The sequence below is a fragment of the Triticum urartu genome, chromosome 3A (assembly GCF_056163025.1).
Source record: "Triticum urartu cultivar PI428250 chromosome 3A, HENAU_Tu73, whole genome shotgun sequence".
NCBI classification, from domain to species: Eukaryota; Viridiplantae; Streptophyta; class Magnoliopsida; order Poales; family Poaceae; genus Triticum; species Triticum urartu.
Window position 1 is genome coordinate 15,662,369 of NC_141875.1, and position 21,116 is coordinate 15,683,484.

The 21,116-nt window shown below is 47.6% G+C and overlaps 1 protein-coding gene and 1 pseudogene across 1 annotated transcript; both read right to left on the reverse strand.

The window, feature by feature from the left end:
- Window positions 1-5,427: 5,427 nt before the first annotated feature.
- On the reverse strand, window positions 5,428-6,492 carry LOC125547639 (putative cyclin-dependent kinase F-2). Its single transcript, XM_048711452.2, has one exon. The coding sequence runs from the start codon at window positions 6,490-6,492 to the stop codon at window positions 5,428-5,430; it is 1,065 nt and encodes a 354-aa protein (XP_048567409.2).
- On the reverse strand, window positions 6,493-20,372 carry LOC125546485 (putative polyamine transporter At3g13620; annotated as a pseudogene).
- Window positions 20,373-21,116: the final 744 nt, after the last annotated feature.

Sequence of the window (21,116 nt, forward strand, 5' to 3'; positions counted from 1 at the left end):
AATTTAAGTGAAGCATGAGAGATCAATAATTTCTATGAAATAAAACCACCACCGTGCTCTAAAAGATATAAGTGAAGCACTAGAGCAAAATTATCTAGCTCAAAAGATATAAGTGAAGCACTAGACCAAAATTATCTATCTCAAAAGATATAAGTGAAGTACATAGAGTATTCTAATAAATTGCAATTCATGTGTGTCTATCCCAAAAGGTGTGTACAACAAGGATGATTGTGGTAAACTAAAAAGAAAATACTCAAATCATACAAGACACTCCAAGCAAAACACATATCATGTGGTGAATAAAAATATAGCCTCAAGTAAAGTTACCGATAGAAGAAGACGAAAGAGGGGATGCCTTCCGGGGCATCCCCAAGCTTAGGCTTTTGGTTGTCCTTGAATTTTACCTTGGGGTGCCTTGGGCATCCCCAAGCTTAGGCTCTTGCCACTCCTTATTCCATAATCCATCAAATCTTACCCAAAACTTGAAAACTTCACAACACAAAACTTAAACAGAAAATCTCATGAGCTCTGTTAGTATTGCCGGCTGCTAGCTGACGGCAAAGAGTAGGCAGATGGCAAAGACCATTCTTTGCCATCAGCCAGTTCATTGCCGTCCGTTTTCTGCAAGCGGACGGCAAATACCTTCTTTGTCGTCAGCTAGCGGACGGCAAAGACATGGCAGACGGCAAATTAGCTAATTCCAGTAGTGTAATCTGGAAAGCACAATTGTTAGGTGAGGCCTGAACATCCATATCATAGTTTCGCTACTTCCCATAAGATTCCTAGTGAAGCAAGAAAAAATTGTTTTCAGATTTGCTAGTTGCAGCTTCAAATCCTACGGACCAATCTGTTCATAATAAACAGTATTCATGTCAAGAAAAGAAAAGGTTACCCCAAACAAATGTGCACCCGACTTAATCTCCCTCAACAGAACTGCAGTGCTCATGTTTCTCTCTAGCAAATATCTTCCTTGCTACATTTCTTTTAGTCTGGATGGATCTCCTTGCTTCCAAAGGCACGAACAAGATTAGTGCATACAAAAGTACTGCAAAAACAAGATTGATACAAGTTAATATAAGATTATACTTTGCTTCATTGCGATCCCTACAAAAACACTGTGGGCCGCCCCTTTTTGGTGAGTGGACCAGGCTGCAAAATAAGATGCAATGAATATTTCATGTAATATGCTATTGGAAGTTAATAACATAGTAAAGCAAAGCTTGAAACAGTTCATATAGATGTGTTTATGTTTCCTACCAGTATCAAGCAATACATCTGGCAAAATTATGCTTTGTACCATGACGACATGAGACAAAAGCTAATTAAATAGACCATATGAAAACTGCATCAAGTAACGCATCGCTTGTCTTTTGCATCAACATCTGAAGGTTGCCATGCTACGAAAACCAACAACTCTGCCATAAAATGCAAACCAATCTAAAACTGTGCTTTGCATGCACATACTTTGGTAGAGCATTAACCATGTATCTCCATAGAAATCAAGTATTCCTGATGCAAGCAAAAAAGTCACTCAACTCATCTTTCAAAGTTATTAATAGCCACCTTCTCATCCTTCAAATGTGCCTTCTAGGAGCAGCAAGACATAAAAATGAATAGATGCAAGTCAAGAACTGAATCCAGCACACAAGAATATCTCAGGTCTGTGCAATAATAAAATTAACCCCGCAAGTAAATAAATGACTGAATCCCCACAAAGGAAAATAAATTTTTTAATGTCCTGCAGGTCCGATTAGGCCAATCACAAGCAGTAAAAAAAATTCAAAGAAGATGGGACATACATGGCATAACTTGTTCAGTGTGCCATCAGCCTGGACGAAGATTCGAGAAGCACTTCCAACTCTTTGATATCAGGCTTAATATTTAGTTGAAATTTGACAATCTCCCTCCATTATATGGTCACAGTCATCTTCTTACTTAAATAGACATGAAAACGGAAAATTAAAATGAGCGCAATAAATTGTGGGTATGAGCATTAGAACTACCCATCAATCAGGATGTACTTTAGTCATCAAATAATGCAAATAAATCTATAATGAAGATAGTTCAGGTAGTTGTAGTGCTTAATTTCGTTCCACTATTCTAGCATCTAGAAAAAAAACTAAGAATAGCTAACCTTAACTACGATTGGTGGTGTAGCTGGAGTGGGATATATTTGAATAGCTAACCCTAACGACAATGTTAGACTTGGGTTCAACCAAAGAGTCTGTCAGGTTCTGGGACTATGTCGGAACCTGCAAAAACACCATCAGAAAACTGTCAGAGCACGGCATGGCCACCGGACTGAATAGTATAAGCACCAACATACACTTTGTTTCCTTCAATGGAGTACGAGGGCACTCTGTCTCTATAGAATGAAAAGAAATGAACAGTTCACCTTCTGTTTTACCATGGATCGATGATTTGGAGATGAACCAATGGACTGGAAACTAAAGTCCAGCAGCCAAGAAACCCGTGGCGGCTCTAGGGGCGGGCGGCCCCAGCGGCTCCCCGCGGAGAAGGCGCAGGGCGGGGTGGCTCCGTCTCTAGCGATGACCCGCGGCGGCTCCAAGGCGGGCGGCTCCGGCGGCTCCCAGCGGCGAAGGGCTTGGGGCGGGGCGGGCGGCTGCGATGGCGAGCGGCGGCAGGCGGCTCCCGCGGCTGCTCCCACGGCGAAGGGCGGCTCCGGCTAACAGCTGCAGGAGTTTGCGGGGCGGCGAGGCAAATGGCGCGGGAGGAGGGGGCGAGAGGTCGTGCGGGAGAGGTCATGCCGGCGGTTTGTTCTTTTTTCTAAACGGCGGTGGTTGGGTTAGCAATGGACGGTTTGTTCGTCGCTTGATGCGTGGTTTGCAGCGTTAAACATGGAAGGATTAAGGGCCATTAGATCTTGCTAACGGATGGATCTGCTTGCTTGGATCTGCCACCTCTCTTTCTTTTATAGTGGTAGTAGATGATCAACATAGAGATGTTCACTATTACAAACTACTCCATCTCACATGATGATCGGACATGATTTAGTTGGTATGGATCACGTGATCATTTAGATGATTCGAGTGATGTCTATCTAAGTGGGAGTTCTTAAGTAATATGATTAATTGAACTTTAATTTATCATGAACTTAGTCCTGCTAGTATTTGCAAATTATGTTGTAGATCAATAGCTTGCGTTGTTGCTCCTCTATGTTTTTTATTTTGTTCCTAGAGAAAACTAAGTTGAAAGATGATAATAGCAATGATGTGGACTAGGTCCGTGATTTGAGGATTATCCTCATTGCTGCATAGAAGAATTATGTTCTTGATGCACCGCTAGATGACAGACCTATTGCGGGAGCAGATGGAGACGTTATGAACAAATGAAGCAAGCGCAACAAAGGTGTTGTTCGAGCTGCTGAGTTCATTATCACACGCTGAGTTTGTTCGGGTAGCTGTCTCTCTATGGGCGGTTCAGTCCTCGAGAAGGAAGACAATCCACGAATCTGAATTCAAATCTTCTCTCTTGACCCATCTGTTTATCAACAAATTCTTCGAAGGGCTAAGCATCTTAGACACGAAGCCACAAACACCTTAGGTTCGGATCACCAGGAATACATGTGATGCATGGTTAGCACCACCGGCAAGCTTGAGCAAATTTAAATGTTGATGGTGCAGTTTCGAGAAATGGTCGTGTGGGCTAAGTTTGAGTTGTTTGTGAGAGTGAAACGGGAGAGTTTTGGGACTTTTCAGCTATGGTCCTTTCGCATATTATTGATCCATGGATCGTGGAGACTCTCGCATGTATGTAGGGAAGCGCAAGAATTGGCCAATGATCTCCTTCTTCGGCGATTATTTATTGCTTCAGAGTGTTTATCAGAAGCAAAGGAGATCCAAGATGGTAGTGGAGGAGACAGTGCAGCTATTGGACGCGAAATGAATACAAGTAGAACCGAATTTGATGAATGGCGTTTTAGCCATTAAAGTAGAAATTGTAATTTTTAAGCTCATTATCGTGCCAATTTTTTCCTTTCTCTTAGGGTGGGACGCCACCTATGGCTAGCAATTCCCCATGATATTGTAAAGATCCCTTTGAATATTAAATAAAGTGGAGTGGGATTATTCTCAAAACAAAAAGTTACGACTACAAAGAAAACGAAGACAGTGACATCGACCTCTTATTGCTTCACATAGGGGTCACTGGACCACGCGGGGGTCCCGCTGGTTCGCGTCCAGGCACACACACATGAGTACGTGACCGGATGCTCCGTCGGTTTCTCTTGGTTCAGGAGCCAGTCCCAGGTCGAGATGCTGGCCACTATCCTCCACTTGTCGCTGTTTAACGGTCTGCCGAAATGTTGCCTTTGTATTGTCCCCTAGGTTCACCGCCAAGGTGGCCAGCGTGTCGTGCTCACTATCACCAACAGTATCGATTGGGACGCAGGGGATGCCAGAATTGACAGCAAGAAGGATGATGACGAGGACGACCAAAGCGAACGGATGGCCTGGATAGGGGACGCACCTGCCCAAGGTAGGAACGAACATGATGATGTGGTGGATGGTCACAATAGTGATTGAGGCAAGGGGTACTTTGGTTGTTTGGGTGCTAACATGGCAGCAGTTTATTATTTGAAGGGTGTCAGACTTCGTGCATAAAATCTTGGGGGTCAGCCCGCACCCGGCGTCCTCGAACGAGCGGAAGATCGTCTCGCTCAGGTCGAACTGGAGCTAAACTGCAAGCGTTTCTAGAGTGGACCATATGTAGGTACATACTTTAAGTGGTATAATATGTTAGGAGGATTGTGCAGTGCAGTAACATCTAGTAGAAACATGGTTGTCATTTCTTATTCTCAAGAAATATCCATGTGTGCATGGGCGTAGTTTGAACATATTCTCAGTTATACTCGGTGCAAACCAAAATTCTAGTACTATCATGTGGGAGACGCCGTACTCATTTGCTAAGCTTATTCAGATATGATGCGTACATTTCCCAGTTGTTGATGGTCAGTCGCCTAGAAACGTGATTCATGGCATTTGACTTCGTCCAACAAGAAGGCCGGGTGTACAGCTCCGAGGTGAATACTACGGGAATGAGATGGAGGTTGATGGGTTCCAGTGGTGCCGGCGGCAAATAAGTGGAAGAAGGTTAGAGGGATTAACAGGGCGCCAGTGGCTCGGCATAGGAGGCGCATCAGGCAAGCATTATGTGACGAGGCTACACGACAATGTCATCGACCATGAGTGACACGGCTGATGGTTAGGATGATGCCGGAGGGAGGGTCGAGCAGGCGAAGGAAGACATTGGTGGAAATCCACTCATGCTAATTATTTTTCCAAGAAACTCATATGTGGGCAGGCCCATACATTTCAAACTTACATATGAGGTGAATTATGACTATCTGGCTCCGCATACATTCATTCCACATAGGCAGCTACATTATGGATTGTGCAAGTTAACCAATCAGCTCTTTGCAGCCCTGAAGTTGGTCTCTTTAAACCATCTATGCCGCAGCGCGCCCCTCGCCGTGAGTCTCTTTTCAGGATTGCATCGCAGAAGGCCGCTCAAGACCTCAAAACCAGCTTCTGAAAGTTGGGGGCGGCATCTTCTCCTAGCATCGGCAGGAGATGGGAACATGGAGCGCAAACTGCTATGCAATGCCCATCCGCCGGGCAGCTGCCGCCCATCATAGCCCGGCCACTCTTTGATGTCTGCTGTACCAAGAAGGTCCAAAATCTCACTGAGGTGGTCCATGTCGGTCTTCCCATAGAAAGGGTGGTGACCAGCAAGTAGCTCAGCCATCATGACGCCAAGAGCCCAAGAGTCGATGCGCTCGTCGTAATTCGTGGACCCTAGAAGGAGCTCTGGTGCGCGGTAACCCCGTGTTCCAATGTGGTTTGAGTAGGGCGGCCCATCGGCCATGCTGCATGATAGCCCAAGGTCACAGATCTTGAGGTTCCTGCGGTCGTCGACGAGCACGTTCCCCGGCTTAAGGTCACGATGCATGAGACCTAGACGGTTCATCCTTATTACGCCGGCGAGGAGCTGCCTCATCATCAGGCAGACCTCCATCTCGGTGTGTCTCCTCCCGAAACGGACGCGCTTCATGACGTGCCTGAGGGTCTGGCCGACGAACTCCATGGCGATAAAGGCCTCGCCGTCGTGCTGGCCCGAGGCGCGCAGCTGCACGATGGACGGGTGGCCGCTGCACTTCTCCAAGGCGCTGACCTCGCCCGCGAAGGCGGAGAGGTAGCGGTCGCCGCTGTCGTCGTGGGCGTACTTGTTTGTGCGGAGGCACTTGACAGCGACGATCTCGCCGGTGCGGCGGTCCCTCGCCCGGTAAACGACACCGAAGCCCCCTTCACCGATCTTGCCGAGTCGCTCGAAGCGGCTCCCTATTGCAGACTTTGAGGAGTCGCCACCGGTGGCCGTGGCTCTTTGGCCCCATTCATCCCGTCTATCAACACGGTTGCGCACTGCCGGTGTGGCGGTGGCGACGTCGTTGCCTATGACTTCCGACCATCCCATCTTTTGCAACTAGGCAGCAACTCAACTCCAACTACTCTGACGATCTGAGGCGGGTTAGGCTCGCTTTTATAGCCAGCGGGCGGCTCTCGTTTATAGTATATTGTTACTAATACGCGTGGCGCCGTTAATTAGTTTCCGCGTCGTACTCCTATTCCTGATTTGAGTCGGATGTTGAACATTTTATATTGGGAAAGGAACAATGGTAGTTATGAAATTAAAAAATGCTAAGAAACAAGCAATATATGTTTCCGCTTTTACATCCTTTATGTACTACGTGTTATGGGAAAGGGGCACCTGCAACTCCATATTCTGAAAATCATAGCTTCCAAGATCGAACGCTGCCACGGTCTAAACGTGGTGAAATGCCTCTGTAGCACATCAATAAGTAATTGTATTCCGATTTTATTAAAAAAATAGGAGAAATGTAATTATACTTTTTGTGCGACAAGGCCAAAGGCCATATATTAAGTAGCAATTTTTAACCCTTAAAAATACTCTTCTACAAAATAAAAATTACTACCCTTCGAAATATATTTTACACAAACTATTTGTCAAAGTTAGATAATATTGGATGAACCCTTTCTAAATATTGTTGATTTTGAATAGAGAAGTAGTCTCAAACACATGCATTTATCAGTCGAGCTTCACACTAATCGTGGCAGATTAGAAAATTTTGATGTACATGGATGTAAAGGGATGGAAACACAGGTAAAAATCCTACAAATAAATTTAGTCTATGCTCATGTATGAAATCATGTTCTCCTAGATATTGTTTCTCTTCTTCTTCTTTTTGTACAGTATGAACCAACACCCTTATGTCTTTATATTTTACATTAATCTAAAAAAGTATGAACCTGCCAAATATATCCGTTAACAATAATGAAACATTTATCTTATTTTTTATAAGGAAAATATATTTCTCTCAATAAACATATTTTACTTTATTTTATTTAGAATTTCACATGTCATGTTTTATATATTTGTCTTTCAGTCCCCATCATTTATTCGATGCCGGTGTAGCTCAAAGGTAATAACCAACTAATTCCAGTAGTGCTCCAAGGTCTCAATCAGCTTCTATCTCTAATCCTTCTGGTACAACTGTTATGACAAATTGTAAGACACTCTTGCTTACCTTCTAAGAGATAAGAGGATATAAAACAATCATACCACCAATTAATTAAATGTATATTTATCGATAGAAAAATGGTGACTATAACCAAGATTGAAAGTAACTTCTTACAAAGATGAAACCATCATTCATGCGCTTTTGATTTCCCAAGAAGCGCACAACTCAGGTGGCCATTGGACTTTTTTTTGCGGGTCAGGTGGCCATTGGACTTTGATGTATGTGTTTATTAAAGTTAATTTGGGGGTCCCATTTTTTTCCAATTTATCGGTAGTGTGTTATTCAAACTCAGTATAGCTTAATCAAACATGGAAATGAGGATAGTGTGAAAGCCAGACAATCTTGAGGCTCATCCTCCCAAAAATTCACTGGAAAAAGACCACTATGTTATGTGCTAACAAATTTAACTTCCTAAAAGTCATAATTTGCATTTTCTAAGAATACAAACAAGTTATACCTAAATTGATTTTTTGTTCGAATTTATAAATATTTCTCAATAATAGCATTTAATTCTCATCAAATAGTAATAATATTTTTAGATGGTTTTGCATTGTTATTCTCCAAAATATAAGACAAACAAAGGTAAAACTGTCATGTTCATTTAGTGTTCTCTACAACATTTTTTTGAACCAATGAACCATTATGTCAACAAAAAAGTAATGATGATTATTCTAAAAAAGTGAGACATTTTATGCTATTTTTCTTTTCAACATCGCGATCACCTTCCATGGGATAGCAAGACCTTCATGAGCTAGTTGGTTCTTTTCTTATAATACAATAATACCATTTTATATTATGCTATGCATTCTTTCTGCATTATGGGAATCACTTACAAGATTAAGTGGCAAAAGTATGTAAAACAAGTTATTTATGTAAAATAGATTACAATATGATATTTGTGTTAAAGTTTAGTTTATAAATAATTTAAATGAATCCTTTATTTGTTTATGCAGTAACTACTACTTTTCTATAATAACATGATATTATCTTCGACTAGATATTGGTACACCTTACATGCCCTTAAGGGACTTGCCTGATGTTGCAACTCTTACACCCGAGGGCAAAGAACACACTAATGGGCTTAAAAAAGTTATGGAGACACGTAAATAATATACCCCTAATAAGTCACCATTTCTTAAGCCATGATATTAAACACGGAAAAACATATGTTAGCTTTAACGTGCTAAATTCAGATCCTAATACAAATTATTAGCATTCATATTAAGAATTATGAAAAAGTGGACAACATTTCCTTTATAGCAAATGGAACGTTTTTTTTAATTCACAGTGTTGAATCCAAATTTGAGCTATATAATTTTAATCTAAATGTAGAACTAAAATGAATTGATTTAGTTGATAGTTGATTAGCAAAAGAGCGGCATACATTTTTGTTATTTTAAAAAGTGGGTACACGACTGTTTCGGAAAAAAGTTGATACGTCAAAATTGCTGCATTGGTTGTTACAAAAATAAATTATATCTAATATATTATTGTTGTCCCTAACGACAACAAGAGACCACTTAAGGTTGCATGACACCGCGCAAGCCTAGAGACTAGACAATTCAACGAGTGTAATGCCAACGGCCTTTGAAATGCCACACATGTGAACTGAGGTGCGAGTTGGGTTCCCCATGGGGCCACGTGTTGAGATGTGGAAGGTCGGGAGGCAGTAGAGAATATCTGAAGGACATCGAGATGCGACCAGGGTAATGAACGGTGTCACCGATTAGCAGAGGTGGTGGCTGAAACTAGAGGCTACAACGGAGAATTTTGGATATAGGAGAGAGGGGCGGGAGTGATCGATTGAGAGAAAACGCGTGAAAGAGGCAAGTATGGATGGCATGCGTACGTTTCATCACACCGATAGTTGGAGCATCCATGGCAACCAGCCCTCATCCACTAACAATTGGTAAAACCAATGCATTAGTAGAGGAGCTACCAAAACACTACATCTACCTGCATACACAGAAGAAGACAAGAGAGGCCAGAGCTCAATGGGATGCGTAATTCTAGTGACCATAGTAAAGGCGAAGATTTAATCGTACCAAAAGAGTGACTATTTCGCCAATGGTCTTAAAAACAATCATTATACTATTTTGGAAGATATCTCCAATATACATATGGAGTAGGAGTAATGGTGTGGCGATTAACATATGGTTCATTGACACCCTCATTATATATATCCTCATACTTGTTATGTGTGTATGATCGAAGATAGAACCAACTTAAGATTCATGAGGTTTTATTTGTTGCAATGGGGTCAACATGTGTGTATGTGTCTGTGACCTTCCACATATTTCTTTCCCCTCTCGCAAGGCAACCAGGGAAAAGCCTTCATCCTGTTGATCACCGGCAGTGAGCCAATGGATTCATCTACCCTATGGAACTGTCAATTATCAACTATATATCACAACGTCCACCAGAGCGACCTAGTCTTTATAAGAATCATCACCATGTTGTCCTAAGTACAATTAAGGACTGGGCCATTTGTGAAATTTTTGTTTACTTCTGCTCGCAACCTTACAATCCAGCAAACTAGCTAACATTGTGTTGTTTAGCTTGGGTTATTCATAGGTATTTTGCTTGCACGAATATACGAGTATATCGCAGGCAAGGGTATCCACACCACCGCTAGTATTTTCACAACCCATGCTTACTTTCGTATGGCAGAATTGGGTTGTCCACAATATGCTCAAAACTCTAATGGGCTTACTAAACCTATTAGGAGGGTTGGATGTTCAAAATTTCTACTGCTTTCAATGAACCGATGTCTCTTGAGAAAAATTACTAACAGGCTTTCTAAAAGCATATGATTTCATTTGTACAAATTACGACAACTTCATAAGGACTAATTTTGGTGGGCTTCCAAGAATGTACAAATGTACATCCGAAATCACATAGGTGGACTCGCATGAATTTTGGGGAATTTTATCCTTACTCATGTGGCTGCATACAACTGTAGGCCTTAAAAGCAAGCCAAGAAAGAGAGACATGCACGCCGGACTAAGCATAACTTAGGTGGTTAGGTTTCTAGGGCAGGAACCAGCCCACCAGTGGCAGCACCATTCCAAATGCGCTTGGGCCCTGGGTGGCCATGGTACGAGTCGTCACAGACGAGGCGAGACGGGTTTGTGTAAGACGGTGAGTGGATCTATTGCAGAGAAGCTTGTTGCAGCATTCCCAGGGCCTGCCTTTATGGTCGGTGCACTCAGGCCCGGGGTCATTGCGGATGTAGATGTCTTTACAGACCTTGCGGGATGTGTTCCACTTGGACCGCATGCAGGCGTCGCAGGTGGGGTCGCATTGCTCGACCTCGTCCGCACAGTCCCGCACAGTCGTAGATGTTGGCCAATAAACCACGGCGACTGCGTCGGATGCGTGTGCGTGCGTGCACCAGGCGCGTCGGGTGCGGTCTGGTCCGCGCCGTGTCTGTGGCGGGTATGCGTGTGTGAGTGTGCCACGAGGTGTGTGTATGTGCGTGCGCTGTTAGTCATGTCAGTAGGGCCAGTTAGTTAGTGGATCATGGGAGGCATTGGCGCAATCGTTGCGGTCTTGCCTCGAGCTGCGCGTGTACATGTGCATGGCGGCCATGGCCAGAGCGGGACGATCAGGTGTCCAGTTGGGTAGGGGGCGTGGGGTTCGTGTCCTAGCGTCGGCCCAGGTATAAAGGCCCCTGGACGATCGCTGTAACTGGATGGTGTCGAGTTCGTGGACGGAAAAAATGATCGTCATTGTTGCGGCGGGCATACGTGCGCCGGAAAAACCACTGTGTCCAGTCCCTTCTTCTTGGTTGGTGCCAGAGAGCGGGAGGGTGACCAGAGGAGAGAGCTAGGGTGAGCTAGGGCAAGGTTTTGTGCCAACATTTGGCATCAGAGCGAGGTTTCGGGGGATGTGCACCAACAATGTCTCTCATCCCGCACGGCCCCGGCGGAGGAAGCTTGATGACACAGCTCCTCCCGTAGCTGACAACGATGAAGTACACCTCCTGGGAAATCAAGGAGGAGGCTACCGTTGATGCCCAAGGGCTGCGGTGCGTGGTTGCGCCGGCGGAGGGCGTGGCGGTCAATGCTGGGAAGAGCAAGACGGCGAGCGCGATGCTCCTGGGCGCGCTGTCGGAGGAGATTTTGATGTAGGTTGCAACGAAGCCGATGACAAAGGAGGTGTGGGACAGCCTCAAGACCAGGTTCGGCTGAACCGATCGGGTGAGGGCGGCGTGGCTCACGACGCTGGACGGCGGCGACGAGCTGGATGCATATGCCGAGAAGGTCGGCAGCATGGCAGCGAGGTACGCCAGACTTGGGGCAATGCTTGACAACGCGGTGATGGTCAAGAAGCTGCTCGACACAGTGCCGGATTGGTTGTATGCCGCGGTGACCGGCATTGAGCAGTTATGCGATGTCGAGGATATGCCCTTCGAGGAATCGTCGGGCGTCTGAAGGCCTTCGAGGAGCAGACGCAGCGGCGCACATAGGCCGGTGGCGAGTGGGCGGGCGACCAGCTCATGCTCACTGAGGGAATCCTGGATTAAGGGGTCCTCGGGCGTCCGGCCTGTTACTCGTTGGGCCGGACTGATGGGCTATGAAGACACAAAGACCGAAGACTATACCCGTGTCCGGATTAGACTCTCCTTGGCGTGGAAGGCAAGCTAGGCGACCGACTATGAAGATTCCCTCTTATGTAAACCGACCTCGTGTAACCCTAGATCTCTCTGGTGTCTATATAAACCGGAGAGCATAGTCCGGATAGGACAGATTCACTACCATATACTCATAGGCTAGACTTCTAGGGTTTAGCCATTATGATCTCGTGGTAGATCAACTCTTGTAACACTCATATTCATCAAGATCAATCAAGCAGGAAGTAGGGTATTACCTCCATAGAGAGGGCCCGAACCTGGGTAAACATCGTGTCCCCCGTCTCATGTTACCATCGATCCTATACGCACAGTTCGGGACCCCCTACCCGAGATCCTCCGGTTTTGACACCGACACTCACCGCGGCTCAGTGGGCGGCGCGCCGGCGCCAGGGAACCGGCGGCTTCGATGATGATGACGGCGGCAACAACACGGCGTCGGGCAGCGAAGGGAAGCATCATGGCCGATGCTACAACTGCGGACAGCGCGTCCATTTCAAGCGGGACTGTACGAAGCCCAGGAAGGGCGCGGCGGCGGAGCAGGCTCTCCTCGCCGATGTCGACATCGAAGGGCCGACACTCCTCTAGGCTGTAGCTTAGGGGGTGAGTGTTGGCCAATAAACCGTGTGTGCTCGCCCGTGCGCATCGGGTGTGGTCCGGTCCGCATTTCTATCAGGTGTGGTCCAATAATAGAAATGTTACATATGACCAAAAGGTAGTTTAGTTGCATATTAATGATAAGCATGCCAAACAAAAGCATGTCCTATTATTAAAAAAATGCGGGACTATTATTAATTTATATATTAATGGAATTTGATGACATTATTTTGGTCTGTCATAGCTCAATTATATGTCCAACATTACCATATTTTATGAAGTTGTTCTAAATTTTCAGTTATTAATAATTCACATGTATTTCAGTCAAGCTTGCTGGAAGAGCTATTAAGATGTACCATTATTGCTGTGGTTTTAGTTAAATTTTGAACTAAAATCATGACAGACCAACAATTTGCCTAAACATAGTTATGATGCCATATAATTTTTTGTGTAAATCAATCTATTTTTTGGCTTCAATTAAGATTTTATCTAGGCTTTATGAATTAAATAATCTCTGAACATTGTTAATAATTTTTGTTGCTTCTTGTTCTCATGATTCAAATATGTTTTATGGAACTTCATTGCTTAGTACTCGCTCTGTTCCATAATTACTGTCAGGCAAATTTTAACATGGTCCCTCTTACCTTCTTTTTTTACATGTGAGGTAAGAAGGTAAGAGTCAATCAAGTCATTCATTGATGAGATCAACGGCTAAGATCTATTTTATACTCTTACCTCTCATGTGAAAAGAGGGGGTAAGAGGGACCATGTTAAAACTGCTCCTATGTTTAACAAAAATGCATGGAAGGCGTCGCATGCTCATTTGTGTGCACGTTGTGCTAGTTTCATTAAAAAATATGAGGGGTGGAGAGAGTGGTACATAACAGCGGTAACATATCGAAATTAATGAAGACCTTAAAAGAACTTAGATGGCCAATCAATCAACTGAGCACAACCCAAATATTGGAGGTCTGGGATTACATGTAGTATTAGAAGGCTGAACACAGCCAGCAGCCAAGATCTAGATGACTAGCATTGTACCAATCAAGAAACACCAATGCACTACATCCAAGGAAATGCTGGTGGATACAGAGATATGTTAGCCCATATGTAAGGTATCAATATTCAAATTTGATTTTTGGTGATTTTTTGTCAAAAGATTATTGGTGGCAAGATGGCACCAAGGGAATCCCATAGATATTTATAATGCATTTTACACAACAAAGCCAACTATTTGAGTGCAACTAGTCTTATGTTATTATTTATACAAACCAACAATCCAATACACTTGATGAAAAATTTCCAAAGTGTGGGTGAAATAGAAAATCCAAAATGCATTCATCCTTCTGCAAGACATATATTTTAGCTATATTTCTACAGGTTACAATGGGACTTATATATTGAAGAGAGAATAATAACAAATATATGATACATTTAAATCTTGTCACGCTAATGCGAATCACCCTGCTAGTTCTACCGGGTATTAATACTCCTTTTTTTTTTTGCGAAGTTACTCCCTTTTAGATATATTATGTGAGTATTGTCGACAATGGAACTTGCAGGGAATGAATCAACCTTATTATTCAGGCACGTTAAAGCTGCGCAACTTATTGGCTCTGCACACCCTGATGAGGGTGTGCCACCCGATCCCAAGTGTGGTCAGCCCTGCTGCAATTGCGAATACCCTCCACCCAGCTACCACGCACACATAGGCTAGGAACACCGATGGCACGGGCAGCGGCAGAGGCACTTGGTAGGGGCGCTTTAGTGTTGGGTACTTGGCCCGGAGCCAGAGGAAGGAGGAAAACTCAAGCAACGTGCCCGGGCTATAGAGGAAGTTCGTTGTTGCAACGATGTCGTCGAAACTGAGAAACGAGACAGTGATGGTGACAGCCATTTACGTAGTGATGGCAACCCATGGGGTTCCGGTGCAAGTGGCGCGGCCGGAGAAGTCGGACGGGAGGAGGCCTAGGTCCGCCGTTCCATGGAGCTGGAACACGCCACTGCTCATCTGGGCCTCAAACATGCCAATGGAGGAGATTACGGCGCCTGCCCTTGTCCAGTACTTGAGCCATGGACCCCCGATGATGCCTGTTTAGATACAACAAAATTATGAAATAAGTTAAAAGGCTGATTGTAACATGTACTCACAGATTTCACCCAGCTTGATTGTAGCACAAGCATGCCATGCCAACGGCTTTTTCCAGTAGAGAGCATCCTGCGTCTCTTTATTCTTTTTGTTGGCTTTACAACAGTTTTTCATATGTGCACTTGAAAGCTATAGGGCCTTCCCTCGGAAGGGACAGTGGATTGTAAAACATTAGTCTAACCAGTGGTCTGCTGCCGTCCACCTCACTAGTGGAGCTCTAGACATGGCCCATAGTCAAGTCATAATCTCATCTTTATCGTCTTCTAACATCTCCTAGCTAGTCCACCGGTGCACCTAATTATTCCTCACAATGCCCACACCTTTGTTGATTCTCCTTCTCACCGTCTTGTGATATAATCATATGCCCATCACTGTCGTCCACCACTAATCTGCTGTTGGGACTTAAACCCAGGATCACACACGCACGCGAGATGGATTCAGACTCTTCTCTGAAGAACACAGACGAACTGAACCAAAGTTCAGAGAGGAGATAGTGTATTTGGCGACGCGCAATCCTTGTGTCTTTTCTGTTTTTCCCTTTTATTCAGATAGCAACTGTATGCCCGAGAATCTTGCCCACGATCCATTTCTTCCGCGCCATCCCACGGATGCAATCGTGGCCAAGTCCTCGCACACTTACAAGAAGTAGTTTAACTGAAACAAAAAAACTATCCTATGACCTTGACTGAACCGCAACGTGAACAACATCACGTTTCTGGTTTTATTTATGAATGCATAAAGACTGAACAAAAAACTCTAACTTGGCAGGTTCAGATTCGTCAAGGGTAACATAACATCTGCCAACCATATTCAACATCAGGTGAGGGTAATATGATGATATACTAGAGAATACCACACTTTGCTGTGTGAATCGATTGCAATATATTACAGTGATTTGATTGTATGAAACATGCATAGTTGAATTAATAATATATGAAATAAAACTAAAATTAAATTGTACTCCTATACATTATATTTGATTATTATTGTGTAGTCAAAACATATTTTGAATGAAAATGGCGTAATACAATGGAAGAAAATTCTCAAGCATGTTGAATGGACCTTTGGTGAGGTGACATATGTGGTGAGGTGGGATATGTGCATGGGATCAGCTAATAATGAAAACTTTTTCCTCATGCATGATGTGGTGGACCTTTGTTGAGGGGGCATATTTGCATGTTAAGATAATAAATAGAGGGGTTATGTGGAATTGTGGATGACTATTTAGGTATGTAGGATATAGGATTTGCATCTAGCTTTGTGGATCCAAAATGTAATATGAAGACATAGGCATTATGGTGATGTGTCCTGAATTTTAGAACTAACGGTACCACTCTATGTTCTACAGTGAGTTGTCCTTGTCAGTGAGGGGAAGATGCTATACATGTCTTAATTTCGTTAACAACTATTTTCTCTGTACAATATGGCCTACTGTACGGAGTGAAGAGGACAGAACCACCTGAGTGGAGAGGCCTACTGCCCACCGTCTCTCTGATGGCCACCACACAATTAGTCAGTCAAGTCAAGATCTATCCTCGTCACGACACCACCTGATTTACTGAAGTGTACTGTACGTCCTTTCCTCTTTGATTTGATTTCCGACCTGAGCACGTGGTATCTTAACTATTGTGATAATTGTATGTAAGGTCGTAAGCGTCTATATTTTCTTTTAGAAAAGGAGGAGGACCCCGGCCTCTGCATCTGGACGATGCATATAGTCATTTTATTAATTATTCACACAAAACTTTAAAAAGTAACAGGAAGACTAAAACCACCGTCTATGCAACATCTGTCGCTACTCATATCCAATTGATGAAGGAATGTTGATAGTCTGGGCCTAATACCAAACAGACTTCGCAGCCAAACCTAACATCTAAGACCTGAGGTCCCAATCAGGACGCCAACCGGGTATGGGGCACCCACCAGTCCGGCGCACTCCACAACCAGGACGCCTGCCGGGTATGAGGTTACTGTAGCCACCTGTCTATCCTCAATGTTGTACTGCTGCATCTACCTTGCCCGGTCTAGCTGCCGTCGACGCCAGACAACGCCACTATCCTGCTCTCGTCCATCATCACACGTCCACCGGCGAGACCCCGCTGCTCCATGCCGCTGAGACCCGTCGTTGTCGACGTGCCAGATGCCACGTCGCTCCTCCTTCGCGAACACCACCTGCTGCAACTAGCCCCATCCCCTCCGCCTGCAGTTCCTCTAACCGAACACCCAAACACCGCAGGCGGCGCCTCCAAGAAGGGTATGACACAGGCAGTGTCGCCGCCGCGCAAACTAAGGAGAGTTTGGGTTTTCACCCGGGCATGGGGTCGGGGTGGAGGGTAGGGACCTCGACGGTGCCTGCAAGGAGGAGAACGGCAACCCTGGTCGTCGCCACCATCTGGATGAACGAGTTATCCAGAGTTTCCTCCGGTCCGATGTCACCTCGACCAGCCCTCGCGAATGCATCGAGGCCGACGACCGCGATCGTAAGCCACAAGTGCAGCGGGAGAGACCTACAGTGCGCAGGAGATCCATTGGCAACTCACCGCCCACGCGGTCAAGACGCCGTCCATCCACCCCCCACGAAAGTTGCCAGCCGAGGGCGCCGTCGCCATGCCTAACGGGGCCACCGCCCCAGGTCCAGGTTCCTCCACGATGGATGGAGTGATGAGATCCGCCACGAGCGATGAGATCCGGCACCGCGCGGCCGACGCCATCGCCCAAGCCCGCCCTCGACCGATCCCACCGCAGGCGGGAGCCCACACGCTGCCGGAAATCCCACACCCATGGATCTGGGAGCCCGTGCACCACCATAAGCCCGCCGCCTCCGAGATCTGCCACATCGTCGCGAGGGCCGCACCCCGCGGATCAGGACACCCGCGCTGTCGCGGCTCCGGGGGAGGGAGGAGAGACCCTCCGCCGCCGCTGCCGCACGCACGGGCTTTGCCCGGCGCCGACCATTGGCAGTGGAGGAGGGGGAGGAGGGCGCAAGAGGGTTACTAGGCGGCGGCGGCTAAGCCCTCCCAAGCCGCCCGCGGGGGAGACAACGCGAGAAGGACGCCCTATGAAACGTGAGATGTCAAAAGCGTGTGTAGGTACCTGCGGCATCAGCCAAGTAGCCGTTCACCCATGCATCCAGCATGGCGTCCGTGGCGCCGGTCGCGGCCATGACCGGCAGCAGGTAGCTGGCGGCAATCAGAACGACCGCTGCCACAAGTGCCCGCGGGAACATGCGCTCCGGCCACTCCACTTCGCCGGCCATGGTGCTCGCGTTGTCCCAGTAATTGAGGTTCCAGAACATCGTGTTGAAGAACAGCCTCCCCTCCACCCGCATCACACACCGCCCCGGCCGTACCTTGGGCACCGCCATGGCTGTCATCAGCATGAACGGGGCCAGCGAGGCTATTCTCTGTTGGGACAAATCTGATACCAGCTCTCTTTCTCTCACTCGCACAAACGAAGATGGAAGATGGAGCACACAATTTTTTCGGCGCACAAATGCCTCGGACGCACGAACAGCCTCACTTTACTAGGCACAAACCCGGGCGCGGCAACATACCGCAGCCTATCCAGAGGAGCTCTCTCACAGCCGACCGGGCGCATACCACGGTCCCGGCGGAGACTACCTCATCTCTGCCTCCTAGGCTCAGCTCATACCGGCGCGCTTTGATCAGTACATGGGGAGGGGTATTTATACCCAGGCTAGCACACAGGCGCACGCACACCTGCCACTCTTGGCCACGCACGCACACGTTCAACACTACCTGGCCTAACCTCACCCAACGGCCACACACAAGCTAACCAGTTAACAACCATGCATGCAGACGATCACATCCAGTCCTATGCATGTGCTAACTGACTAACTACACGCACCACATCTGCTGGTCGTGCTGGTTCTCCACAACGGCACAACCACGTCCGCCAATGCACGCGCTAAGTCAAGATTATGGCTGACATTCCCAGCGCCGTAGCGCCCCACGCGACGACGCTCAGGCCGGCGAAGTTAGACAGGGCGAGGAGTAGCGTCATGCCAATCACCGTGGCTGAGCGTGCCCTGTCTGGTCTCGCGACTGCGAGCACCACGCCACCGAGGTAGTCGGCCACGGGAGCCGGGTAGGCGGCGATGTTGACGACGATGCTGAGGTACTTCGAAGTGCTGAGGAGTGATCCCGCCAGCGAGCAGAAGGCGTGCTCTGCCCACAAGACGAAGCCGCCGTTGCCCAGGAACGCGGCGGCAAGCTCCACCGTAACGAGCGACTCTGGGACGCCCCACGGCAATGGAAACACGAGGAAGTTGAGCAAGGTGAACAGCGGCCCCGCTGCGCGGACAGAGCCGTACGGGCCGCCTGCCACCTGGAAGTAGATTAGAAAGACGAGCGGAATCAGGGTGATCTTGCGCTTGCACTGTGCGCGTATACGATAAAGTACAGCTATGTAGCTCATCAGTGGAATTGATTAATTGATGTTGCCGCAGCTTCTCCCACGGCTCGCCCTAGCTCTCTCGAACGACAGAAGAAGGAGGAGACAGGAGGAAGAAGAAAGACACAGGGGACAAGGTGGTTTTTCCGGCGCACGTACGCCCGCCGCCTGGCTATACTTGGGCACGAACTCAAAACCCACACCAGTTACAATGCACATATGAGAGGCTTTATACCAGGGACACGCCTGGGCACTAACCCAGGTTCTCCCCCCACTCGGAGCACTCGGTCCGGCCCGCTCTGGCTGCGCCCACCCTGCGCACGATTGCGCCTGGGTCGTGGCGAGCCTGCAACAGACCAGCACCTCCCGCCGCCTCGCTCACCAACTGACTGGGCCTACACACACGCACAGTGTACATCCGCACGGACACCCCCGTGCATCACACGCGTGCGCGCGCACACACACACCTACGCCGTTGTCCCGACGCGCCCGACACACCTAGCGCGCACCCATACACGCACTCGACGTGTCCGGCTCGTCGCCGCGGCTTATTCCGGCAACCACTCACCCCCTAAGCCGCGGCCTAGCTGAGTGCCGTTCCGACGTCGTCGTGGCCATGGTTGCTGCCGCCCAACGCCGTCGTGTGCCTCCAGCACGAGCCGCCACAGATGCCATGCAACGCGGCCACCTTGCCGGCCGCTGTCGCGAACCGCCGCCGATGCAGCTACCGTCGTGGTGCACCCCGTCAAGTGCCACTCGCTGCCACCGCAGCAGCTCGCAGCTTCGTGCGCCGATGTGCTGCATCTCAGTGCCACGCGCGGCTGCGCCTCCACGGTCATCGCGCCGAGCCGCCGCAGCCTGCGCCACCACGCAGGTCTTTCGCGACCGCCGCTGCTCCTCGCGCGCACGGCATCACACTGCATCACCGTGGACTCGCCGCGCACTGCAGCTGATGCCTCCATGTCCGCCGCGCACGCCGCCGCACGCCACGGCCGCCCCTCTAACCTTGTGGCTCTGAATACCAATTGATATTGCCGCAGCTTCTCCCACAGCTCGCCCTAGCTCTCTCTTTGTGCTCTCGAACGACAGAAGAAGGAGGAGATAGGAGGAAGAAGAAAGACATAGGGGACAAGGTGGATTTTCCGGCGCACGTACGCCCGCCGCCTGAACGGCAATACTTGAGCACGAACTCAAAACCCACACCAGTTACAACGCACATACGAGGGGCTTTATACCAGGAACATGCCTGGGCACGAACCCACGTTCTCCCCCCACTCGGAGCACTCGGTCCGGCCCGCTCTGGCCACGCCCATCCTGCGCACGATTGCGCCCGGGATGCGGCAAGCCCGCAACAGACTAGCTCCTCCCGGCCGCCTCGCTCGCCAACTGACTAGGCCTACACACCCGCACGGACACCCCCGTGCATCACACGCACGCGCGCGCGCACACACACACCTACGCCGTGGTCCCGACGCGCCCGACATGTCTAGCGCACGCCCATACATGCACTTGACGCGTCCGACTCGTCGCCGCGGCTTATTCCGGCCAACATAATCATCGTATAATGATGGGATTACTAAGACTAGCCACAGTCAGGAGTTACTTCGACTAGTAACATGTATTACTAGTCTATTTTACTACCTCTATAATGGAGAATAACATATGTGTGGTGTTATGCAACACTTTATTTATTAGGTTATAGACTC